The sequence below is a fragment of the Lissotriton helveticus genome, chromosome 4_1 (genome assembly GCF_964261635.1).
Source record: "Lissotriton helveticus chromosome 4_1, aLisHel1.1, whole genome shotgun sequence".
Taxonomy (NCBI): Eukaryota; Metazoa; Chordata; class Amphibia; order Caudata; family Salamandridae; genus Lissotriton; species Lissotriton helveticus.
Window position 1 is genome coordinate 637104160 of NC_136063.1, and position 27849 is coordinate 637132008.

Sequence of the window (27849 nt, forward strand, 5' to 3'; positions counted from 1 at the left end):
ATGTGCTCCTCCAACCTCACAATAGATCGTCCCTACATTACTCCACAATTGCCAAATACCATGCTTACAAGCACTTCCTCTTTGTTCTGGGGCAATTATCTGGATGTCATGTTGATGCATGGCTTTTGGTCTATGTTGTATGAACTGCTGCACATGAGTGTTCTGCAGTTGTGTTTTGGGCATTTCTCTTTTGTTCTTCTCCAGATCCTTAGGAAAACACAACCACCATCAACTTTGTCAGCAGGCAGTTTAGTGTGGGTTCTCTAATCCTGTATTTGGAGGTTTTACACCTGTGATGGTAGACTGCTACAGTGGTATATTTTCTCTGTGGCAGCTGGTCAGAGTTTGTAGCCAGTTGTGAGTCAGCTTGAATCCCACTGGAGGGGAGAATACAAAACATTCATTAAATGATCTTTTCTGCAGGCTACTGGCACTCCGGCAGAGAAGTGCTTAAACTACTATATCTGAGGACCTGTTTTATTTTTCTACTGTCAAGTTTTTTGGGGGAAAGGGGCCCCTGCAATGAAATTGTTGGCTGTGATTTTATGGCTAACTTATGACAAATAGACAATAAGTGTGTCTCCCAAGCTGCAATGGTGGGACCATACAGTCAATGACTTGTAAGAGTAAGTATGTAAACTCCCTTAGTTTAAACTTACATTAGTTACAAATGCATTTAATCTCATTAGTGGAGCAATGATATTAGTGGACATTCAGCAGGAAATCTTCTGGGTTTTGGTTATTTTTGTGAGTGAAACTTTTGCATCTCATGCCAACCGGTGCCTTTTTTTTGGTTTGTTGGGATTTTCTCAGAATTAGTTACTGAGCACTTTTTACTTGATGTCTTACCATTCTTTTAGATTTGAGAGGTGATACAGAAGATCAGGAGGCAAACGGACCATGTCATCTAGATAGCTTTCTACTGCTACTCAAGGGTTTGAATATTGGAGCAGTAGAAAGCTGCTTTGTTTGCTCTGACTGTTTCTTCTCTCCAGGTCAAGGATATCTTTTTTTGGCTAACGTCTTTGGTCCGATTTCTGAAAGGGTTTCAGAATACATTATCTTTCATACCTTTTGTAGTTCCAGGTTATGGTTTGCCTTAGTCTTGTTGTTTCTTGTAGGTTTGTCCCTTAAGTCATACCAATTGCTATCAGACCCTGGCCCAACCGCATCATGGTTGTTACACTGGACTCGCACATAGTCTGAGAGTCAGATGCAGCAATATTGCTACAAACGTCACAGTCAGTGAGCCAAGACTCTGTGGGCTGCTTAATAACCTTCACCGGGCAGCAGAATACTTCAAAACATCTGTAGATGATATTGCTCAGTGTTAGAAGTTAAAAATACAGCTTATGTTAGATACTTCTAACTGCAGATTTCTCACCTTTGAATATCTCCAGATAGCAGACTGGTTCTGAAGAATTTCTCCAGCAAAGCTGACGAATGCTGCTAGCTTGTGCCATATGGCTCTGCCTTGATTCCATAGAGCCCAAAAAGTGACGGAGCGAAGCCACATATATGCGCTACTTCTGTACGCTGACGTCAGTTCCTTACTTTCCACATTCTACAATGCGGATCAAGAGCTCCACCCCCAGCTTAATCGGACTGCTTTCAGCTAAAGAAATTATTACCACAGTGTACCAGGGATTTATGTCCTCACTGAAAATGACTGGATTCAGGCTGTGCCGAGGCTGCTGGAAGCAGTAACTGTCATGACTTGAACAAGGTATTCCTATGGTGCGTGGGCTCAGGCCACAACTCTTGAGTCATATTACAAGTGTCCCCTAGTGCACTCTAAGGTTACTCGGACTAAGCAGTTAAACTCTGCATTGTGGAACATAAGAATAGGTTGCAGTAAATGCATAGTCCCCATTCAAAGTTGTGTATCTAATCATGGACCCGGTCACATGGTTGCTCCCTCAAAAAGTCAATGTCCAACTTACAGTTTACTGATAGTTTAAAATCAAATTCTAGGCACAAGCATAAGGACAAGTGGGACTCCATCCCATCCCTCCACTTACATTCTAGAGAGTAGGCGCAAAGGTTTAATGCTCAAGATCCTACTCCACTGATAACGTCTGGTCCTAAACAGATTTCGAGGTTGATCCTGGCTTTTTTCTGGGCTGTCTTAAACCCCAAAGCATATGGCGGTTTTCAGAATCCATGCTGTTAATTGTTGGCGCAATTGTGGCCCTCTTTGTTGCGGCTTAGAGTCCCATGGAACTGTGGGAGTCTTTTGATGGACTATTTCTGGCCAGTATATCCTTCTATGCCGTCTGCCCATTCAAGACTTGGCAACAAAGTGACATCTGCTCCAGTGTGGACTTCTTCTCTGGCACCAAGGTCCACTCTGGTTCCTTCCATACAGACGCTGACTTCACCGTCACTGGTTGATGATCTCCGCTCTCCAACCTTGAACTGACATGGGGCCACTTCAGGCCTATGTCACGCTGTGAAATCAAAAAAGTACAACCAGTGGCTATGCAACCAGATTACAATCCAGGACCTCTTCCTCAATGTCATTATCAACAGAGAGTTTGTGCTCTTTGTGGCTCTGATTCGGCATCAGTGCACGATCTACTTTTCCACAGGACACTGCTGATAATGACAAAGGGGACAGATTGCTGCCTCCTCATTATACTGATGATGGATTGTATCATGACTTCCAGAATGCCTGTAGGCTAGCCTGATCTGAAATAGAGCTCAAATCTCCACTTGTATCACCAACCAAGAAAAGGTCCTTGTTTGCATTGGTGGTTTGAAGTGCAGCTGAGGCACTAGAATTGCAGTTGTACACTACTGAGATGAAAACAAATGTGTTTATTGAAATTCCTCAACCAGGGCCTGCTTCCTCTGAGCAATTCATCTGATTGTTCACGCTTCAGCAAATAAGGTCAATTCGATTTTCCTTTCTAACCATTCCTCTGGTTAGGGAATCTAAAAGTCTAAATGCTTTCAGATAGAGAAAGTTTTCTTTCGGTAATGTAGCCCATAGGTCTGCCAATGTAGCTTGGTTCTTGGATAGGTACAAACACATTATGCGATATGTCAGCGTTATTTTGCCGGTCGTCCCAGAGGGATCATGGGACCTCTAAGGCTTAAATGATACAAGATAGTTAGGTGTCCTACTCGGAAGGCAAGACTGGATTAGGATAACCAGGTCTTCTGGAGATGTATATGTGTCCCTAATGGATGTGCTCTTCAATGGCTCTAGGCTCTTTGGATGACACAATTTCTCCACTGATGCAAACCAAAAATAATTAGAAGCTATTCTAGAGGGATGGCTAACAGACATTGCCACCCTCCCCAAACATTTCCTGCAATAGCTGACCCAGTCCTTTATAGGCTGCAATTGCAAGTACCAGTAGACAGTGTTGAAACCAGCATGGGCAGAAATCCTCAAATTCTTCACCCCCTGCCGCGGCAGCTTCAATGGAGCTTTAATTTACCCTCACAGGTTTATGCTGGCTTGTAGGAGACCAAGTACTGCATTTCTTCCCGGGCTGAAGATCCATTACATTGCCCATGTAGGTCCTACAGATTGTTCAGTGGGGCTATGCCCTGCCTTCTCTCTGCTCCCCAACCCACGATCCTCCTGCATAGAAGCATCTCTAAGGCGCCCTCTGCAATCCTTTAACAGGAAGCCAACCTTCTTTTGTCCAGGGCTTGCCATCAAGGAGGTACTGGACTCAAAGAAATGGTAAATATGTTGTTTATGTTACTTCCTCGTTCCAAAGAAGGGCAAAAGCCTCTGGCCTAATCCGTTTTGTGCCTCTCACAGTGAACGTTTTTCCTGAGAAAAAAACTGGTTGAAAATCTTCACTCTGGCTTGGATTCTGTTAGCTCTGGATGCGGGAAACTGGATGGCTCCCTTAAACTAGGCAGGACACGTACTCGTATTTCAGTATACCTGTTCTGCAGTCCCACAGGCGTTACCTGCAATTAACAGTATGCCACTAACGCTTTCGATTTACATGCTCCCCTTTGGCCTTACCTCAAGCCTCTGGGTATTTGGGATAATGCCTTTTCCTATACCTCAGTGACTGATTGATGAAGGTGAGCCTAAGTTGGTTGAGAACCCCTCCTAGTACCAGCCAAACACTTAACTTTGGGGTATATAGTCTACCGAAGTCCCACATTAGCCCAATAAAGAGGATTCCAGTCGTTGGGGTGATTTGTGACATGGTGGTGTTAAAAGCCTTTCCTCCACTGAACTGAGTCCAAGATATTCTGGATACGATCCCAATGCTTTGGGAACAGTACGGGGTCTCAATGAGGATGGCTCTGAGGCCTCTAGTTCTCCTGGCTTTGTGTATCCTCCTTACCCCGACTGCCAGGTGGGTCATGCAGGCCCTGCAGTGGACCCTCCGATCTCTCTGGACTGCGCATTAGGGCTGCCTCTCAGACTTCATTCGGATCCCAAAGGAGAGGCTGTACGATCTGCAGTGGTGGCTGGTAGATGCCAACCTGATCTAGTGTAGTCCATTCTCTCCCCCAACCAGAATTCACAGAGGTGGCAGACACAACACTGCTGGGTTGCTCTGGCCATCTGAGAAAGTTGTAGATCAGCGGCCCTCCAGTCTTCACCAACGAGTCCACTCTGCCTTCGATTTTTTTTTTGTGGTACTTTTGCATTACATTTTTGTTCAACAAGATACTGGTGGTGTGCACAAGACGAGTGTGTGTCAAGAGTTCTTCTACTCAGGTGAGAGTTGGCTCACCGGTGATGGGTTACGGGTTTAAATTACATGAGGACTAGAGTAAGCGTTTGCATTCCCTTGAGTTTATTTTGGAAGTATTTCTCATCCATTCATTCATAAGTATTTTGTTGGGGAGGATGGGTTTATTATTGCTTGCCAATCTGTTTACCTTCCCTTTCTGATTTCTTAGTGTTCAGACTCGAACGAAGTTGTATTTTAGTTTGCTTCCCTGAGCCTTGAACTTTTTCTCCGCCTTTTTATATTCTTGTTTATAGTTCCACCCACGTTTTGTTATTTTTATTTTTTCATTTAAAAGGAGGGGATATGTTTTGTTATTTTTATTTTTCATTTAAAAGGAGGGGGATATGTTATTTCCTGATTGTATTAGTATATGTTTCCCAGCCTAGCTATCTCCCTGCTGCTCAGCCAGAGTGAGAGTTTGTATTGGAATGTTGGTGTGACTGTGATGCATGGAATGCTTGGGTGCCGGTGTGGATGAGTGGTGTCAGTTGGAGATGGGCTGAGCAGCAGGCAGGCTCCTCCTGGTGGGGTTGGTACATGAGCATTTCTGCCTTCCATCAAGGAGAGGAGGCTGTTTGTCCTTAGGGATAACATAACTGCCAGGTGAGTTGGGTCCTGGATCTTGTGTCAGTAAGTGCTGTGCCTCTGGAGCTCCTAAGCCTAATTGCTAGTCCTCTGACAAAGCGTCCACTTCAGGAGGGTCTCCCTTCTCAGCAGCAGGACAGGGTCTTGCACACAACTGTACACAACCTTCATGCATGGAGATTGATCTGTGGCAACTGAATGAATTTCACTTGCATCCCAGGTAGTTGATGTCGTACATTCTACTAGTCACCCTTGCATCAAGACGATCTATGCTGGGTGCTGTAAACAATTTGTAGCTTGGTGTGGTGCTCAAAACACCATATCCCTACAAGCCCAAACTTTGTGAAGTTCTTTTGTTTGTCCTTTTGTTAGCCGGTCAAGGCTTTGATATGCCACAGTGAAAGGTTATTTCTTAGCTCTTTTGGCATTTCTGTGCTTACCTGGCCCAACTGTTTTAAGAGACTGGTTGTGATGCATTCCATGAAAGGTTTGACTCATTTATTTCTCTCCCTAAACCATTGATATGCCTCAATGGGGCCTGAACTCGCTCTGGACTTTTCTCACGTGCTTGACCTTTGAGCCTAGGCATAGCTTTTTCATCAGGCACTTAACACTAAAAACAGTCTTCAACATTACAATAATATTACCATGCTGCATAAGTGAACTACAGGCACCTTTAGTGCTACCACCCATACCCTTCTTTCTGAACAAATCGATACATCCTTCCTGCCAAAGGATCCTCATGAAAGAGGAAAAGTGTCTCCATCGCCTTGACTCTTAAGAGTGCACAAGGCTTTTTATATCGACTGCACAAAGCGGCTTCACACTGGATGATCAACTCTTTGTGGTTTTTTTTGGTACAAGCAAAGCATGGCAGTGCAGAAGAGGACCCTTTCAAGTTAGTCTCATGCATCAATATCTCTTATGCACTGGCCAAGAGGCAACCCCCTGAAGGCCTGCATGCCCATTCCATCAGGCTGCTACAATAGCTTTGGCTTGAGAGGTGGTAGTTCTAGATATCTGCCAGGCTGCAACATGGAATGTGGTGCCTACACAAAACACTGTTGCTATGACAGCATGGTCTGGTCAAAAGGTCACTTTGTCGGTTTAGTTTCGCAGGACTTTTTGGTCTGAGTCCACTTCCCAGATCCTCCAACTGTGGGAGGTACTGATGTGGTGTCTATTCTAAAGTGTCTGCCATTAGAAGTGTTTATCAGAAGAGCAAGTTACTTACCTTCAATAATGCTCTTTATGGAAACTTTATCTAACCATTTCGTCCCCACTGTTTTCCCAATTGTCTGTTTTGTGGACTGGCCTCTTTACTATCTAAAAAGGTCCGAGATCGGAATCAGCACACTGATTTGTCCTCTGTTCCACGTCTGAGGGCGCAGATGGAGAAAGTCACAGGAAAGCGTGCAGGGTTGATGCTTGTATGTGGCTCTATTTCTTCTTTTCCTAGTAAGTATAGAGTCACTATGGAGCTGGTGCAGCACCCGCTGTCAGTGTACAGGAGTATTGCTGAAATAGTTCTCCAAACTCAGTCTGACGCCGGGGATAGTCTAAAGATAAATAATCTTTGGTTTTATAGACTATCCACCAGAAATAGTGTTATTGAAGGTAAGTAACTTTTTCTTCAGAATGATGCAACTGAGCAAGTAGCAAATTATCCTTTTAGCACCTTTTTAATTCCTCCGTGTAGCAGACATTTCACTCAGTGGTAAAAGCGTTAGCCTTATTAACAGAATTGCTATATTCTTCCCCACACAGTGAATTTGCGTATTTGGTAATTGTATAACGCAAATATAGTTGCATATTGTATGTCATTTCTTTTTTCTTTTTGGGCTTTGTAGTTATTGTTTGATATGTCTTTCGTAGGCTTCATAGTATTACTGAAGTTTCACAAATGGAATGTAGTGCGGAAATGGTGACCCCCTTGGTATCCAATCCTGGGCATGTTTGCATCACAGATAAATGCCTGTACTTCCAACCTCTAAACGGTTATCCTGTAAGTGGGAACTCCTTACTTATTTGTATGTTTTACAATATGGTCATCAATGTGCTTTGTGCCTTTTCGTGAGTTCTCAAATCTGTCAGACCTACTAAAAATGTGCGGCTATCCAAAGCCCGTCTCACAAATGTCGATAGAAAATGATTGGACTTAATATCTGATTGAATTGAGATGCCAGACTCTTAACCACCAGTAATAACCATATCTCATATTCGCTGCACATTTGTATGCATGTGTAAAGATTTGTTAACCATATTTGAAATCTCACTTTAATTATTTGTGCTCTCCTATTATGAATTAGTAGTGGAAATGCATACTTTGAGTGCTGAATGTTAGCAGTTATGTATGTACACGTTTGTCTGTGTGCTTGCTTCCCCTCACCCTGTTAGAGGTGAGCACTGGCTGCGCTGGTATGAATAAAACAAAATACAGCTACTTACAAAGTGCTTGATGGAGACGGCTTGTCTTCTTAGAAAGCAGGCATGCCCGGGTCCTGGGGAATACCCGGAATTTCCCACCCCACTGCCAGATAGCACTTTGGAATGGATCCAAGGTTCCCAGGCACCATACCAATGCATATTTAGGTGGTGGGCGGAGAAAATCTTTTTAGGATGGGGCATTAGCTGACTTCCTCAAAAAGCCTAACTCTCGGTAACTGGGAAGCAAATGTCCTAAAAAAATCTTATTGGTTCGTTTTGTGATGTAGAAACACAGGAAGAGAAAGGAAAATATTAAATTCTTAGTTGCGAAGTCAATAAATGGAGAATGTTATATTTTGTACATTTTATGTCGAGCACATGAATATATTTCATGTTAAGAGGAGTAAAAATGACAACAAACAATTATGTGCAGAATGCTTGCGAAATCAGTTGGATAATTATATTCCTCATGGCGCTATGCTTTTATATGTGGCCGTTTTAGAGAAAGGAATTACCTGTTTGTGGGCTACTAGTCATCCTATACAATGCGCATCACATTATCTTACACATGTTATTGAAATCAGTGAGCGAGTGTTCAAAGCATATCAACATTGAGAAGTGAAGTGTGAACAATTCACAGCATACAAACATTTCTAAGGCTAATGCATCAACTAAGCAATCAAACTGGCGTGGGCCGTCATAAGCACATTAATTTTTATGTCAACAGTTCCACAGTTTTATATTTATCGGAATTAACAGTTGACATATTCATTACAGTGAATCGTGCTAATAGAAGACAAGATGATTGGACTGTTATCAAATCTGCCAAAGTGCTTGTTAGACCATAATTATGTTCCATCTGGGTTTTTCTTCCTTTGTTTGGTTGTCCTAGTTGCTTGTGCTCATTGTTCTAACTCCTCCACCACGGATTAGGGTTCCATTTGCTTTGCGTTGATACAGGAGTAGTGTCAACTTTTTTTTTTTAAACTCTTTATTATCGATTGCAAAGGAAACATGCTCTCATACAAGTAAATGCAATCATCACAGTCTGTTTTCAATTTACTCCCCTACATTACATAGGTTGAATATCTGCATCCCGTACATTTTGCCAGGAAACGTATTAATGGACAGATTTAACGTCCCTGTCATCCGGTGCATGTTCTATACGTAAGCAAATTCAACTTAGGTCACCTATATGTAAATATTCGTCTTCTCAGAACTTAGTAACGCCCACCCCAACACTCCCCCCACCCTCTCCTGGTCATTCCATTATCAGCAAGTTGGCTTCCTCTGGGCAATCAATAGAGACTGTCAGTCTACAGAGCATGGGAGTAAGCATCGCACACCCCTTCATATGGGCGGGGATCCCCCTCAATTGGATTCCTCCAGATCAGGTATATTACTGAGACCCTGCCACCTGAGAGTGGACCAAGTCAAGCCCATCCAACTCCAACAGCATAGCATCCCACTCTAACGCTATGGGTTGTTTCCGATGACCTCTCTCTTCCTCCTTCCTGAGGGAGTAGTGTAAACTTTAATCTGAAGAATCCAACTGATGTTACCCATTGCATGTGATAGTAAAAGAGGTGTTCTGTCCCAGGTTACACCTAATCTTTAGAGCGATTGCTCCTATTTTATTGATGAAAAGTACTATCAAATTATATCGAACCACAGTAAGTTCATTTCTTTTTAAATGTTAATAAATGATGTGTTTAAACTGAATGTTGTTTTCTTCCCCAAATCAGTTGTTCGGGTTGTAGCATATCTTTTTTTATTATTGTGTATAAAGTGCCTATTTTTTTGTCAGCATATCCATATTTCTGGGGTTTTTCCAGACCCCCATGTAGATAAAAAACGGTTTTAGAACCATGGTATCCATCGCTTTATCCCTCCATCCTTTTCCAGTAGTACATTTTGGAGGAATAACGCTTATCTTAAGTAATATCGTGGTATACATTTCAGAAATGTGTTTGCTGACAGTGCCATTTCTTTCAAAGTTACTGGATTTGTAATCATAATTTGATTCTTGAAGATATCTTGTCCTTTGTCTAAAATGTCTTGTAATAGCAAGGTCAAGAGGCAATTAATACATTCTGTATACGAAAGGGTCAGTTTGCTTCAGACGATGATGACATTGTAAATTAAGGTGGGCATTTTCAAACAATATATACAAATACTTGTTTAGTAGAGTATCCAATCAATCTTTTATATGATAGTGAATTTTATTCAGAGTCAAAAAGCTCTTAGTAGATATGCCAGTTCTTAATGGATCATAGATTTACCAACATGTTTTTCACCCCCTGGTGAGGACATCACAGACCCTCATAGGGGACCACATGACCCAGCAGGCTCTGCCACAACAAAATCAACACCATCTACCTAGACTTAGCACCCCAACTGCCCGACGAGGACCACATCAACCACATCATGCCCACCGATGCATATCCACATCAGCTCAACTCGTGGAACACTCTCACTGTGAAGGAAACTGCATCCATCATGAGATCCATCCAGTCGAGAGCCCCAGCAGACCCATGCCCACACAATACTTCCAGACTCTGCAATCAACCCATCCGCAAACAACTTAACACGGTCCTCAACTCCTCAATCACTACAGCCCACTTACCCCAGAAATGGCATATGCCGCTGCTGAAGAAGCCATCCGCGAACCCAGGAGAACCTAAGTTCTACCGACCCATCTCCATGCACCCTTTCCCAGCCAAGGTCATTGATAAAGCTGTCAACATCCAGCTCACTAGACATCGGAAGAACCGTAGCCTTCTGGACCTCTCCCAATCCAGCTTCAGAGCTGCCCACAACACTGAGACAGCCCTAGTCGCAGCCACAGATGGCATCAGAATGCTGCTAGACCACGGAGAAATAGCAGCCCTCTTCCTCCTCGAACTCTCAGCAGCCTTCCACACTGCCACACACCGATAAACAGACTACACCAGATCAGGATCCAAAGAGCAGCCCTCAAGTGGATCGCATTCTACCTCACAGGAAGAACGCAGAGGGTCATCTGACTGCCCTACAACTCTCTCCCTAAAAACATCACCTGCGGTGTACCTCAAAGCTCACCCTTTAGCTTAACGCTTCAACATGTACAGAACACCCCTGTTCAATATCGTCAAGAGCCATGGACATCATCTCCTACACCAACGACACTCAACTCATCCTCTCACTAACAACCCAACAACAAATTCCAAAGATGCATAAAAGACGTGGCCACTGTATGAACAACTGTCTCAAACTCAACAATGACAAAACAGAAGTACTCCTCTTCGGGAAAGACAAATACACCTTTTGGAACAACAAATGTTCTCACCTGAGCTGGGCCCAAACCCACCGAACACGCCCGCAACTTCGGCATCATCCTCGACAGCCAACTATCCAGGAAGAAGCCGGTCAGCACCGTCTCTTCCGCCTGCGTCCACACCCTACAAATGCTCAAGAAGGCTTTCAGATGACTCCCACCCAGCACCAGACCTACAGTCACGCAAGCTCTAGTCACCAGCAGGCTAGAATAAGACAACTCCCTCTACATAGGAATGACCACCCAACTCATCACTAAACTTCCGACTATCCAGAGCACAGTAGCCAGACTCGTCCTCGACCTCCCCAAATGGACTCCATCACCCTTCACCTCGGGAAACTCCACTGGTTACCAGTCGCAAAGAAATGCCAGTTCAAGCTGCTCACCCACTCTTACAAGGCACTACACAACGAAGGACCGGCATACCTCACCAATGGAATTAATTTCCACCAACCTACCAGGAAATTCTGCTGCAAAAACCTCTCTCTAGCAGCCACCAGACGCATTCTCCGGATGAACAGCTGAAGCCGCTCCATCTCCCACCTGGCAGCTGAGACCCGGAATTACCTTCCCCTGCACCTCAGAGCCTCACCATCTCGCCAGCAGTTCAGGAAGGACCTCAAGACCTGGATGTCCAACCAACAGAAGAACTGGCAGCATGTCCTCCCAGTGCCTTGAGGCCCTCACCGGTGATGTAGCCTTGCTCTGCAAATCCTGAATGATTGACAGATAGAATCAGGTAAGAAAAAAACCTTAATGATCTGATAATAGTGCTGCAGAGGACGAGTATGAAACTGTTCCAGCTAGAAGCTTTCATTCTACAATACAATGACTGCTTTCCCTCTATTGAGCACTGTGTCAGGTTCTCCTCCTCACTTCGATGCTTACTTTTCTGCAGGCTTGAAGCATTTTATTCCCTTTGTAGGAATGGTTCTGACAGCCCAGCTATCTAAGTCACCTATTGCTATCGATATTCACAGAGGGAATTTTGGATGTCCCTCACCTCTGACTCTTTTTGACCAGCGTCTTCCAACCATCAGCTTGAAACTTTCATAATGACGTCTTGTCTTATCCCGGCGGAGTGTTCATCTTTACCCACTGCTTAGCTGTGTGAGTTTCTTCTGCCCCTCCCAATGCTTCATTGAACCGAATGAGGGGACTTATTAACAACTGTTACGCTCCGTGTCCACTGCTACTTATTGCCTCCAGTGTGATAAAGTTGCAGCGCTACCACATTCATTCCAGACCTATTGGCTTTGCCAGTGTTTGTTCTGTCCTGAATTTTAGGGAAGGCACAGTCCGAGAGCTGCTACTTCCTTTTAGGAGCCACCCAGATGTTCCCCCGTACATTAACAGCCCTGAACATTTTCCTACCATCATAACACCAAGAATAAGCAAGCAAAGACCTTTAACCATTCGACGTTATAACGAAAACCTTTTCTACACGGGCAGAGCCCACACTTTCTGTCACCATCCTTTAAATGCACCTTCAACCTTTTTGTGTCACAGCAGTGCACATTGCAAAGATGAACGGTTTTTGTCGGGATCCTTTTGAGTTGTCATGGCAATTGCCTCCCTCTGCATCGTGTAACATCACTAAAGTTCTGCTGGTTCAGACCATCAACAGGTTTGCTCTTGGCGCTATCAGGCAGTGATTGCTTTTGGGTCAGAAGATGTTATCGGACCCAAAAAGTACAAATCGGGCGAGCGCAGGGGACCGAAGAATGGATCTCGCGTTACCAGAGTACAGCCCAGGACGTCTCCTTACCAGGAAGATACCCGAATGATTTAAAGATCAAGACTTACTCCAGTATAGCCTGTGAGCCTCCCTCCCCAGATAGCCGGACTGCAGGAGAGGCATCCTAGGGTCTGCCATGCAGAACATATACCAGCCGTCACGTGCGAGGATCACATCTGTAATGTCTGCCTCGGTTGAGTGAAATAATTCCAAGTTTCACCTTTGCCATTTTAAGATTGTATATATTGTCCTGAAAGCGCAACGGACACTGTGGCTGTGTAGCACCTACGTCTGTTATACTACAACAAGAACAGTCTCGGTCATGTGCAAACCGGCGTCACTAGCCATTGCAAGGCAGTGCTGACCGCAGCTAGTTCACCGCATCAGCTGCACTGAATGTCGTTTATAAATGATACTTGGTTAAGGCTAGTCAAATGCCGCTTTAAGTACGGTACACAAACGATGCAACCAAATACTCCTGCAGGCAGGCAACGAGAACGCTCCTCAGCCTCTGGTATAACTCAACATAGCAAAATGTTATTTGTTCCAAGTAATGGACGTACATGCAGTCTGAAATCCTAGCGCCCGTCGCTGCTTTTTGCCAGCAGTGGTTAAATTCGTTCTTAAATGTTCTGCCCTTGTGTATTCCAAGGCAGGCTTCAGCAGGATTGAAAACCCCGTCCATTGTGTCCGCCGTGGCTCTGCTCTCCCGTCTCTAGGTAACAGCCACTTGTTCCCTTGCAAATGATACGCTTTGAAACCGGCCCTTTCATCTAGCCTGCCAGTCATCCCCACTTCTAATTTGCAGCATTTATTTGCTGCCCCATCTTTTATATTCACTTTATAGAAGAAGCCTGTTGTGTACTTCTGCAGGCCTAATGCTGTGAAGTGCAAAAGATTGTTGTTCATTATTTTGTGCTCCTTGCTGGTGTTTTGCTATATGGTTAACATTTGCTTAACATGTGGCTCTTATTTATTTTGAAGCGGTAGCCTACTTTTTATGACACATGCAACCTATTAACATCGTTAATAGCATCTTAATTTTAGCGTCCATATTTTTCTGAGTGCAAATCTTTTAATGGTGAACACGTGTATATCTCTTTATGTTTTTGTTTTGCTGTTACTACCACCTTAGACTTCAGATGCATTAGAAGAGCGTTTCCCAAATTGTCGTTCAGGACCCACTGGTGGTTTGCGAGTCGATTTTTGGTAGGTCACGAAAGACCTGGTCTATGTAAGTAATGTTATAATGATTAGCCTTGTTTCTGCACCAGTGCGAAGTCGCTGAACAATGTTTTTAAGTCCGGTTTTAAAACAAACTCTTGCAAGTATTCCCAATCAAGACTCCGGGAGAACCTTCCAGTATTTGTTGCTGCAATTTTTTTAACTAAACAAATTAATGTCAACAGAGACTGTGCTCACTATCCTTGATCATACACAAACATACCACTTGTGTATGACATTCATGCAAAAACGGAGAAATATGGATGTGGCATAACGGCCTGAACGGCCAGCTGTGGAGCAGGGGATCGAGGTTCAAGTCATCAGCCTTTCGATTGTTGTGTTTTTGGTGGACCAATGCCACAGACCAGCACCCCAAAAGTGTTGCAACTCCAGTGTCACCATCTGCCACAGATGGCAGATCAATATGTTGACAAAACTGGTGAACGACGTAGTTCAGCAGATACACAGCCTAGTGGATGGAGCCCGTCGGCCCATATGACTCCAAGTTTAATTTTAAACCAGGTCATCATTATTTTTTAAACAATCTTGTCCGTTTTTTTGCTCAATTTAAGTAGGTTGAGACATGAATATTAAAGGCTTTCGTATTTAATACCGTTGAGATGTTTCCAAAATGTGATAATCCACGATAATATATTGCATGGCACCATGCTTTTCATCTTTAAAAGTTTAACCCAATGCATTCTGAGAATTCTCTTTTTTTTCATGGGTAACTATAAAATATTTAAGGAAAACATCCCATTATAATCGTCTTTTAACTCGTGTTTCCCCCACATTATAAACACATCCTTTAACTAGCCCTGATAACAATGCACATATCTTGACCTCAGACTGATGTCGAAGGGCGTGGTCAAGGTCATGACATTTTCAAACAGCTGCTATTACATAAAGAAATCGCACTGCTTCGTGTCCATTAAAGCCTGGTGGATTGCGAGTTAGTCATTTTAAATATTGGGTCGCAGTTCTAAAGGTTTGGGAAGCACTTCCTTAGTATATTTAATTGTGAAAGATTGTGTTGATGTATCAAATGGCAACTCAAATGTCTAATGTAAGTGGGTGGTGACACGGGGCAGCTTGTCTGTAATGGCGGACGAGCAGTGCCCACTTCGCAGAGCCTGCAGATGATAAATAAAATGATAATAACACAATTTCATTCTCATTTTATATATCGCTGCCTGAGCCGCAATGGAGTTTGAATCAATGAGTATAGGTGGGTTCGGGCCGGCCAGGCGAGGAATGGTGGGCTCTTATAGGTGCGCATGTCAGTTTGGCCAGCCATCCTAGGCTGGCCAAACAGACATGCACACTTAAGTTTCTCCAACCCAGCTTTGTTGCGCCGCAAGGTAAGAGAAAAGCCACAGGCTTCCTGTGCCTGAGTGAGCTAGAGACCAGTTCGCTCAGGCCAATCCCCACACTGCTGTCTTGTATGGTGTAGCATGAGTGCAGCATCTGGATTGGGTGGGGAGTCTGTACTTTGAGGCCCATCCACTTTTAGGATGAGAGGAGCAGTGAGGCAGCCACACGTGTCAGTGGCTAATAAGTCTTTTTATTTTTATTTTATTCTCCAACCCACCAACCTCCGCCCCCACCCCGGCCACCCTACCACTTTAGATAGGCGGCAGCTGCCACTGGTGGTGACCAGTGAAACAGAGTGCAGTGGTACACTTCTAACTCAGTATTTAGTAACTGTAGCAGCCAAGTGTACCAATTTAAAATGGGTATGCATTTATATAGCACCTTCAAGCATAGCTTTAGTATTTTATCAATCTGGGCAACGTACCTTTCTAGTGTTGCATCGATCAACTATGTATTGCTGTTTGAATAGTAAGAATTGTTTTTTGAAAGTGTAGTATGTATGTATGTGATATTTCTCTAGCGTGAACCTAGTGAAAGGGCAGCAGGACGCTGTGCATAATCAATGTTACACACAATGTCAATAAGTTATAGGAGAAGTAGCTAGTTTGTCAACTGTTCATTAATTGCGATGGGTTCTTTGAAGAGGTGCGTCTTCACGTCTTTCCTAAATTGAAGCCGCATTGTGTAGGTACAGATGGGTACAGTGATTTTGTTCCTGATCCTGGCTGCATAGATTGAAAAGGCCTGCTGCTTTGTGTATTTTCTATTATACTATTCTTCAGCTGGAGCCTGATGGTGTCCAGAAATAATGAGTTAGTCTGCAAGATAAGCAGGTGGGCTGGTCTTGATGGCTTTGATGCAGCTGGTTGTGAAGATTGTGCGGGACGGCAAAAAAGGACAACGGAGTTCCATCAGGATGGAGTTGGGATGTAATAATATTTTTTCATGCCGTGGATGAGACATGCTTCAGTGTGTCAGTGTAGATTCTGGAAGGCCACTAGGTAGGATGTTACTACCACCCCGATGTGAAGATATAATGAGTTGAATAACTGTTGAAAGAAACAAATTGACTTTCTTTAAAAGAGAGATCTGTACCAGGCCATCATTTTAGATCTCGCCTAACGGCTCCCATGCGTCGTTGCTGTGAGAGGTATTGTATAAAGTAAAGGACTTGGAGTACGCCCAAAGTTACTTTTTGCTGACTTTATTGTCATTCTTTTCAACTACCTCCTAATTGGCCACCATATGCCTCATATCACCTCCTTTAATTTCTCCAGAGCATGGACCAAGTACTAATTGATTACATTTGATAGTGTCCTTCAGCTATCCTTCTGCTGCTCGCACTGTGATTCGGGGTGTTTTTTTTCTCTTCATTTTTCTGTCCGTCATTTCCACTTCCAGGCTACACATTTAGGTTGCTTTTAAAATCTGTCCTGCAGGTTTGATTGTGGTTTCCTCAATTTGTTTTGGAAGTCAGCACTTCCTTTTATAGTAACAAGCAAATGGCTCTTAATATTAAAGTAGTTTGTGTGACTACATGTACTTGTTGGCTGTGCTTCTTCTTTAAGCATGCAAAGTATAGGTCTGTTAAAAGCATGCACTCGACTGAAACCAGACTCTACCCCCCGCCACTCTACTCTAATCTACCCACTCGAGTCTACCCCAATCCACCCCACTTCACTTCAATCTAACCCTCTTCACTCCAATCTACCCCACTCCTTTCCACTCCTTTCCACTCCAATCTACCCGACTCCACTCCAATCCACCCCAGTCTACCCAACTACACTCCAATCTATCCCGATCCACTCCTCTCCACACCAATCTACCCCATCTACCTCACTCACCCCACTCTAATCTAACTCACTTCTCTCTACCCCAATCTACCCACTTGACCCCAATCGACCCCTTCTAATCTGCTCCTATCTAGCCCACACCATCTACCACACATCACTCCAATCTATCCAACTCAATTTCACTTCACCCCACCCCAATCTACTCCAGTCCACCCCAATCCACACAACTCCACTCCAGTTTACCCTTTTCTACAACACTCTGCTCGAATCTACCCCACCCCACTCCAGTCTACTCCTCTCCACTCTGTCCCTCTCCACCTTACTCTGCCCCCAATATACCCAACTCAACAGTCTATCCCACTCCACTCTACCCCACTCCAATCTAAGCCAGTCTACCCCAACCCACTTCAATCTACCCCATTGCAATCTTCCCCACTTCACTCTATTTATTTATTTATTTATTTATTTATTTATTCAATTTATAAGGCGCACAGCTACCCGGAGGTTTCCCGGCACCATAGGAACATGCACAGCAGAAGGAATCATGTCTATTGATGAAATAACCAGGTTTTTAGGCCTTTACGAAAAATCTGGTGGCTGATTTCATGCCGGAGCAATGAAGGTAGCGAATTCCATAGTTTGGGCGCTAGATAGGAGAAGGAACGTCCGCCCATGCGTGATAATTTGGACCGTGGGACTTGAAATTTGGCTTGCGATAAGGAGCAAAGTACACGAGTCGGACAATAGGACTGGGCTAACGAACATAGATACATAGGTGTTGTTCCTATTTTAATTGTATGCATATAGCACCGGGCCTTAAACTTAGTCCGGCTCTCAATTCTAAGCCAATGAAGGTCCCGGAGCGCACCTGAAATAGATGATGTTTTAGGCACATGGGAAAGCACTCTGGCCGCCAAGTTCTGGACCACTTGTAATTTGCGAACTGTCTCTTTGTTGGCTCCCAGGTATAGGACTGTTAGAAATGGGATCCCTGGCTTGCCAGGGCTTGCGTAGAAACAGCCTGTTTCAAAAGAAGGTGAACACTATGTAAATAGGAAAAACAAAAACAGTGCAGATCATTCACAGATGGTTTTTCAAAATCCAAAACATTTAGCAATGGGTTACCATCAAATTGACTTGGTGATCAGTCCTATCATCTGGCCAAACCCAGGTGTGAGTTAGGCTAGTCCCCTGATCATTGGGACATAAAGCGCCACACCATTTGTTGCTGGTAAAGGATTTGGTCCACCAACACAAATGAACCGTCACTGATGGCTGATCTTTGATGGTTAAGTGAGTAATAGTGCAACAAAAACAAAATAGTGAATTTAAAATAGGATGGTGTGTCCTCCTAATAACAACTTTATTCTATGGCCGAATAACATCTAATTAAAAACCTAGAACAGTGCAAGAGAGACAGTCAACAAATATCTGTCTTAAAAAGGGCAGAAAACATTAACCCTCCATGTCAATTAAGAAGTACGATTTCCTTCATGGTAGGGGAATCTACCTCACCTCACCTGGACCTTGCTCAGGTTCTACGAGGCCCCGCACTCTCCGTCGGTACCTCACGCTCCCATCTGAGTCTAGGGGGAGGTGACCTCCCCCTAGACTCAGATGGCAGCGTGAGGTACCGAGCAAGGTCCAGGTGAGGTGAGGTCAATTCCCCTACCATGAAGGAAATCGTACTTCTTAATTGACATGGAGGGTTAATGTTTTCGGTTGGTACAGGTTGTATCGTATTCAACCGTTTTTCTTACTTCTTCCACTCTGGTGGTGGTGGTGTTTGTTTTGGTTTTATAATCACTAAGTGCAACTATTGAAAGAACAGAGGCCCTGATGAAAGCCAAGGGATGCAATGCCCGGTAGGCAGAAACATGTTGGCCCTTTTTAAGACAGATATTTGTTGACTGTCTCTCTTGCACTGTTCTAGGTTTTTAATTAGGAGATGTTGTTCGGCCATAGAATAAAGTTGTTATTAGGAGGACACACCGTCCTATTTTAAATTCACTATTTTGTTTTTGTTGCACTATTACTCACTTAACCATCAAAGATCAGCCATCATTGACGGTTCATTTGTGTTGGTGGACCAAATCCTTTACCAGCAACAAATGGTGTGGCGCTTTATGTCCCAATGATCAGGGGACTAGCCTAACTCACACCTGGGTTTGGCCAGATGATAGGACTGATCACCAAGTCAATTTGATGGTAACCCATTGCTAAATGTTTTGGATTTTGAAAACCATCTGTCAATGATCTGCACTGTTTGTTTTTCCTATTTACATAGTGTTCACCTTCTTTTGAAACAGGCTGTTTCTATGTGATTCAAACACTCCGAGATTCTGGTAATTCGGATTGGCAGCACAGCTACAAAACTAGGCTGTTAGACCCCCTGTGTTTTTGTGTTATATATGTAAAAGGAGCTGGGGATAAACCAGGTATGGGTCTTTAAACTTTATATCCCTTAGACCCTCTCGGAAGGGTTTGTTGTTGATATTGGCCAGGGCTTGCGCCAAAGTCAGTCAGAGACCACCACTTCCACGTCGGGGCAAGGGAGTTACATGCCAAGCTAACCCCTTGGTAACGTGACACGAGCAGTAAGGCTAAACTCGGAGGCAATGTGAGTTACGTGTTTGTGCGCGCACCCCCAGCGACAACACCCAAGGCCCACCACAAAGGAAACTCCACACAAGGTTATATAAAAATAGCCTTTGTATTGTACAAAAACAAATAAGATAATAAATACACACTTTACAATGTGCCATAGGCACGGGCAGAATTTACAGGGGATAAGGTACATGGGTCAGGGCCACGGGCGCCACTGTCAAGAATAAACACTTTTAGAACTAGCACTTGGTAGAATTAGCACTCTGTAGGGATAACTCTTACACATAGAACAATTGTAAAACCAGATAGAAAATAAAGCACACAACCAAGAGGTAAGTACCACCTACGCAACCCTAACCACCTTAGGAGAATATTACGCAGGGAACCTGGGCTTCACTAGCACACCTGTACTAGAAAGAACAACCACCTAAGTATCACCATACATTTAGGGGTATAAGCAAGAACATGATGCATCACAACATTCAGAGGTGTAGGGAAGGTAAACACATGATGCATAAAAATACATTCAGCGGTGTAAGAACAAGGCACATGACGCATCAAGACACATTCAGAGGTGCAGGAAGAACAATTGCGCAGAAATCACATAAGGTCACAACACAACCTGTGACTGTCCCTAGGCCAACTGACCTCTCAGGGGGGCTAGGACGCCCTGTGTCCCAATGTCAGGGGGGCCTAAATATGCAGGGAAAGAAAGATTGCTCACAACCTAAACGGAGCAGCTGCCCACTAAGTGCTGGGCAGCTGTAACGGAGTCTGGCACCAGCGTGCCTCCTGGCTCTCTTCTGGGGCCTTGAGGACCAATAGGGCCACAACCATGTGTGAGGCTTGCAGGCTCTGATCAATAAAATGCCCGGGTGAGCCTCGTGGGCTCTGATCAATTAAATGGCTGTCGTTGGAGTCCCCTTCCTGGGGGACTCGAGGTCCACAACTGTGTCCTGAGCCTCTCGGGGCTCTGATGAAACAAATATGCCCCCCACGAGCCTCTCTGGGCTCGCAAAACAAGGAAATGCCCCGGAGCCTCACAGGGCTCGTAAGAAGTGCCCCCGACGTTGGAGTCCCTCTCGGGGAACTCTGAATTACACCAATGCCCCCGAAGCTATCGGAGTCCTTCTCGGGGGACTCGAAGTATTTAGGATGCCCAGGAGCCTCTCGGGCTCCGAATAAACAATTGGGGCGCTCTGGGGCCTCTCGGGGCTCGTCCACAAATATGGCCCCTTCGTTGGAGTCCCTTGTGGGGGGACTCGAAGCACACAAAATGCCCCCGGAGCCTCGTGGCTCCAAACAAGAAGGCCCCCGGTCGTTGGAGTCCCTCCCTGGGGGACTCGGAATTAAGTACGGGCCTTCCGACTCTTCGGCTCTGCTCTGGAGGGGAGGGGCGGGCACCGGCAATGTGCCCCGACGCCCTCCCTCTCCTTCTCTGGTGCACTCACCGGTCTTGCGGTGGCTGGCTGGAGAGCTCCCGCTCCCCGGGACTCTCGGATGTCACGGCCTCCTCTCCCTTCTCCGTGGCTCTCCCTCGCTCTTGGGAGCCCCGGGGGGGAGGCCACGGTGATCTTGGGCAGTGCAGGAGCGCGGAGTATGCTCCCGCCGCTTCCTGCTTCTTCTCTAGTTGGGACAGCCAATCACTGCTTAGGTCGCCCGGCGAGCCTCCCGCATCCTCCAATGGCAGCGCGGCTCCCGGGTGACGTCACCGGCTGATCCCTCGGCGTCTCCTCGGCCCGGTGCTGCGGCGGTGATCTCGGGGGTACAAGAGGGGTAGGCTTCCTCTTCAATTTAAATATAAAGCGAGGTGGGCACTCGCTTGGGGGCCCAAAAGAAATAGCGGCAAGGTCCCTGGCTGGGTGGGCACCTGCCAGGGGACTTTAAAGTATCGGCAAATGAACGGGGCAAACACCGGGTGGGCACCGGCTGAGAACAACAAGCGCTCCCAAGCGCTAGGCAAAGTAAAGCGCTCTCAAGCGCTAGGGGCAAAATACAGTGCTTCCAGGCGCTAGTTTCCCAAAAGTCCAGGAACTAGCACAGCCCAAAGTCCTTCAGGAGGTGGGGGGGGGGGCAAGGCTGGGCCCAGAGCCAGCTCACAGGGTCCTCCTAGGCAAGGAGGCAATCCCCAGTGGCGGTCCTCCTGGTGCCCAGCAGCAGCCCCCCTCAGGAAAAGGATCCAAGAAGAGAACATTTTCCAAGGGGACACAGCCCCTTTTTATACATTAAATCCCTTTGTCTCAGGGTGCAGGGTGGGGGGAGAAACCAGTCGCAGCTAGTTTTGGAGCACTGTGATGTGCTCAACCACCCTTTCCTTTCACTGGCCAGGCTAGGGACATTAGACGCACCACAGTGGGCGGAGCCAGCATTGTGTGGGAAAAACCCAGCCCTATTCAGGTCCCTGGTGCACCACTCCCTCACATCACACATGCTAATCAACACTCGCCACCGGGGCTGACCCATCCAGACTCCTGGAGCCAGGCTCACCAGCCTGCTCCAGCCAATCACACGCCAGACAGCCAATTCACATAATTTCTCAAACATGCCCACTTCTAGAAGTGGCACTTCCACACTAGACACAAACACGCCGCACGCATCATTGCGCAGCATTCAATCTCACGAGTTCACACATACCAAACTCGGGCCTGCACACCCCACGCATCAGGAACTACCAGGGACACATACATTCCCCATGCATTCTATGGGAGAGCAGGCCTATCTCCCCACACGCACTCAGAATGCGCACGCACTTGCCACTGGGAGACAGTGAAAGTGCGCAGAAACCAAAAATACCCATCCCCAGGTCACACATAAAAAGCAAAAAGTTCAGGGGTGAACCTGTCAGAAGGGCCAAGTCCAACAAGGACGTTACCATAGTCCAGCCGAGACATAAACAGGGCTTGAATTACAGTTTTTTGGGTGGGAACAGACAACATCCAGAGTATTTTGCGGAGCCATTTTAAGATGGTAAAGCAAGTCGATGCAGTTTTAATTACTTGCTGTCGCATAGACAGCTGATCGTCCAGCATCACGCCTAAGTTGCGTGCTGCTTGCACTGGTTGAGGCAGTGTGCCCATTTCTGGCGGCCAAAGAAGTGGACCCTAGAGATCTTTATTTTTCCCCAGGATCAAGACCTCCGTCTTTCCAGCATTCAACTTAAGCCAGTTAGTGTGCATCCAATTAGATATTTTTTGTAGTCCTACCTGTAAGGATGCCACGGTGGAGGCTTCATTGGAAGAGCGTGAAGAGAGAAGCTGGGTATCCACTCCAGTCTAGCCCACACCAATCTACCTAAATCTACCCCACTGCACTCTACTGTACTTAACTCCAGTTTACGCTTGTTTAATCCAATCTGCCTGCTCCAGTTTGCCACACTCCAGTCTGTCCCATTCTGCCCCACCCCAGTCTACCACACTCAATTCCACCCCTATCTACTCCACTCCACCCCATTCTAACCCACACCAATCTATCCCATTGCATTCCAATCTAACCCGCACCACCCCACTGCTCTGTAATCTACCCCTGTCTACCCAATTCACTTCAATCTCCCTCAATCCCAAATTGGTCTCGACTTAAATTGGTGTTGCAAATTCTTTTTGTGGAAGCAGTTCTGCATCGGTAAAAAGAAAAAAAAAAGAAGCTGGTTTGTTGATGTAGAAAAGCATCACCAAAAATACAATAACTTGACTTTTCCTTTACTATTCGAACATGCAGTGGCAAAGTCAATAGGTCTCCCCTTTGGGATCCATTTTCTTTGGCAATGGCTTTCAGCCCAATGCTGCTTCATTAAGAATTAGAATGTAAACATTTGTTGGCACTGGCACCCCCCTTTTTTAAGTTACCATGTTACATCAGTAACTTTAAAAATGGCTCAACCCACCACAGATATCCACATGCAGGGGAAAAAAAAGAATTTGGGTACCCCTACCATCCCCCTTTATACTTTACTTTTTTTCATTTTCAGGGCACCAGGACTGAGTTTTCATTTCCTGTAATTGGGTACCTCATCATTTCTGTTCATGTTGATGCCAGCCAACCAGAGCTCAATCTCCTTTAACTTGTGGGAGCTTCGCGGGCTGGCAAGAGATAAAAAAAAGCGCTTGGCCAACCAGATCATTCTGTTGGAAGTTGCATGCCAGCGGGACTCCCGTGTGTGTCCAGCGAACCCAACCGTCCAAATATTTATACATTTTTAACCTTAATTACTCAATAACTGCTGAACATATTCACACCGAATCACAAAAAGCGCTCTTTTAATATAAATATCTTGCTTTCTGCCAAATTTGGTGTAATTTGATTCGGCCATTTCTGATTATAGCTGTGTATAAAATTCCCCAAAGGAAATTGCACGGGCAAATCTGTCAAGGAAGGAGCTGAGGTGGTTGAACTTTTTTAGGACATTTTTGTGAAGATTAGTCAAACGGCACCCAAGTTTAGCAAACCAAGAAAATCCATTTCCTATGGTAACTAGGTCCTAAATATGGCGAGTACCACATTATATATTTGTCCACCCGGAATCTGTTATCTCTTATCTCTTTGGGAGATTCTCCCATACCTTGTCCTTCCTTGATGATGATCTTATTTTTATAGATGTGGCCTTGATCATTGTAAAGCACTCTGATACCCCCAACGGTCATGTTCGCGCTATATAAAACTTTATAAATAAATATCACACATACTTTTATTATGTTTAAAAAAATGTATGTGTATATATCTATATATATATATATATATATATATATATATATATAAAATATGGGTTTATTTTGTCAAGTCGACTTGGAAGTTTAAAACTGCAAACAGGCTGCAGTGGCATACCTGAGACCTGTTTTAAAGGGCTGCTTAAGTAGGTGGCACAATAACTGCTGCAGGCCCACTAATAGCCTTTGATTTACAGTCCCTGGGTACATGTGGGAGCACTTTATTAGGGACTTATAACTAAATTAAATGTGCCAAATGTGTGTAAGCTAATTTTACCACGTTTAAAAGAGACAGCACAAGCACTTTAGCAAAGCTTAGCTGTGATAAAGTGCACAGAGTCCTAATGCCAACAAAAACAAATTTGAGAAAACCGGATTAGAGGAGACTCCGTAGAGCGTGTCAAGTCCAACAATACAATTGCATGGCATACCAGAGAGACCAGAAAAAGATAACATGATGGGCATCTTGACTATGCTCATGCCTTATCTCACCGGATTAACTTTCCCTGACCCTTTAGAAATGCAGAGAGCTCACTGTATCCTGATTCGTCAGCAAAGGGTTAATGAAAAACACATCCAATAATAGTATGTCTTCTTCAACAACACTCCAAGAAAATATTGCCCGCAGCAAAGCATAGACAAACCCCTTTTAAACGGATGGAACGGCAATCTATATCTCAACAGGCTATTCATTTGAGACCAACATGAAGAGAGGGCAGTTTTTAGCTTGGTGTCCCCGTCTTCGGAAGCTGGACATTAAATGTGGTCTGTTGAAGCCTGCCACAGTGATAATTGCTATACGAGGAAAAACAACCTAGGATAGAGACTCCGAAAAGTTGTAGAATTTCCTAAAATGTCTGGAATCTGCAGATCTGGAGATAACCCCAATTGTCACGGCAGCTGTGGTTACCAACGTTCAACATAGGGCAGACAATCATGGCTCCCGGGAGACTGAAGGATTGTTAAACTGCTGATCAGACCAATATACCCTTAACAGAATTGTAGAGAAACTATATGGTGAAAAAGGTAAATCGAGAACCCCACCAAAGGATGCAGCATGGAAATGGGTAGAGGCTCGTTGAGCTTTTTTGAAAAAAAAAAACATTTTCTTACAGGGCCGTAGCACCTATAAGCATGGAAAGCCATCATCAATGACCCATAACCAAATATATCTCAAACAACAATAGATCAGCTTCCCAGTTTCAACAAAAGTGACCTACCCCACCCAATATCAGAGAGGAAACAATCTAGAATCCTCTTTGCAAGGGAGTAGGGCAGCTATACAGACAAACCCCTTCTAGAAACGTCCTGCATGTGACGCACTGAATAAGCCGTCATTAAAGGGCCAAAGGGGCAACCAGGCTAATAGGCAGAACAAAGGGAAAGTTAGGATCGAGAAGTAACCAAGGTCGGGTTTGGTGGGACCATGGCAGTCAGTATTAAAACAGTGATCTCTGTGACAATGGCCTGAATCCTTAAGAAAGGGTCCCCGGGTTCCCTTGACAACCTGCATTTTGTCATTGAGTTTATAGACCAGTCTCTCAAATGACGTTATTTCATACATATTCTCGGCCCCTGACTGAAATGTCGGGTGTTTGTTTTCCAGTAGCACGAAGTGCCTAACTTAGCGACCCCGAGGTTAGTAGAGAGCAGTCTGGTGCCATGATTCTTCAGGGTAGGTAATGAAGTAAAGCCATGCGTTCAGTTAATTGGGTAGGCACCTGCCCAAGTATGGGGAGGCAGTCTCCATAAGCGACCAACAGTATGGGTTTACAGTACATGCTTTTGGATTTTTGAGGAAATTCCAGCTGATCCCCAACCTTTTACTGGTTTAACTCTTACTGAGCTTTGATGTTTGGCGGCCTGTCTGTGATCACTGTTTGCCTTTGGACCTATGCAAGTATCTATGTATGCTGTGATTGATTGTCAACAACTCATGGTGGCTGCCCTAAATATGAATGTTATTGATGGATTTCTGTTACTCTAGGGTTATCTTCGACTGCCCCTTGGCAAGGACATGTTATGTATTGTTCATAACCTAAAAGCTGCGACTCAATGGTTTCCTGTGGGTGCTCTCAATTGAGTACTGATTGGCATTATACCATCCCAGCTGAAATCAAGATGCTTGCCAGAATGTTTGTCTATGTATTTTTGCAGGATCCTATAGGTAGATATCTTATGCATGGTTCCTACACTATTAACCTGGACATGCATCCCTGAGGAACACCCCTCCATTCTTGAGGTACAGCCAGAGTGCCGACTTTTAAATTTTGGAACCAAGTTTGAGTCTCAGCAAATCACTTAATCTCCCCATCTGGTATTCATTTAAAGCCCTTTAATGCGTTGTCTATACTTGTGCTGTATAAAACTGCAAATAATAAAAAAATAACATATAATACTTACACTATTATCTACCGCTTAAACTGTGAAATTCAGCGCATTAATGATTAATGACCACTATTAATGCACAGCAGAGCTTGCCAAATTTTTATTATATTTCATGTCACCTTGCAATACCTTGTATGTCTTATACCTCTACATGGGGAGAGCCCTGCAGTACTATCGAACAGCTGCTAGAATACAGTATTAGTCACATGATATTGGGATCTTCAAAGTCCCAAATCAGTTCGATCCTTTACTTCTATTCCTCCCTTTCTTACCACCCCCACCTCCGTTCATCTTTCTCACCTTTCTGCTGTTATCCATTCTCCTGTGTATGGTAATATTTGCATAAGACTTTACATAAGTTAGCATCTACTCTCAGGGAAGGGTTGCTGAGCTTTCAGTGTGCTATTAAGTCCACCTGTCTCGAATATAAATCCTTCTACTGCCCATTGGCGTCTCGCCAACATATCCCACCTGGATAGGCCTATCCATTCACCATTGCTGGATGGGCACACCAATATGGTGACCAATCCATTGAACATTGTATCATTTAAGTGTAAACAGTCGATCATACTTTTTTTTTAAAAGAAAGAACACCTTACACTATTTACAGACTAAGGAAACTGACCTTACCCTATTTCAAGAAATACAGCTGTTGGAAACAGAGTCCTCCAAGCTGAAATGAGACTGGATGGATATGGTAGTCAGCAACAGCCATAAGATAAACTCTCAGTGTGTACCCTTACTAGCCCCTAATTGCTCTAAGGGTTCCTTATCAAACGTTCTCTATCACATAAAATCCTGAAATCTTGAACAGAAGAATGTGGGAGATATGCATTTGTAAAACTGAACAAAGCAAAAAGGATAGGAATTGCAGTACCTGTCTCAGAAGATATCGGGGTAATTCTAGACGGAGGAGGAATGGCTGCACTGGTGATGCTTGATCTCTCGGCGGCCTTGATACGGTCAGCCTTGAAAT

At 44.6% G+C, this 27849-nt stretch overlaps 1 protein-coding gene across 2 annotated transcripts in view; it reads left to right on the plus strand.

The window, feature by feature from the left end:
• The window catches only part of NSMAF (neutral sphingomyelinase activation associated factor), a 610455-nt gene that overhangs the window by 178696 nt on the left and 403910 nt on the right, over nt 1–27849 (plus strand). For both annotated transcript variants that reach the window (XM_078687269.1, XM_078687268.1), the window contains one exon: nt 7182–7311. In XM_078687269.1, coding sequence (XP_078543395.1) covers nt 7182–7311 — 130 coding nt within the window. The remainder of the gene's footprint in view (nt 1–7181; nt 7312–27849) is intronic.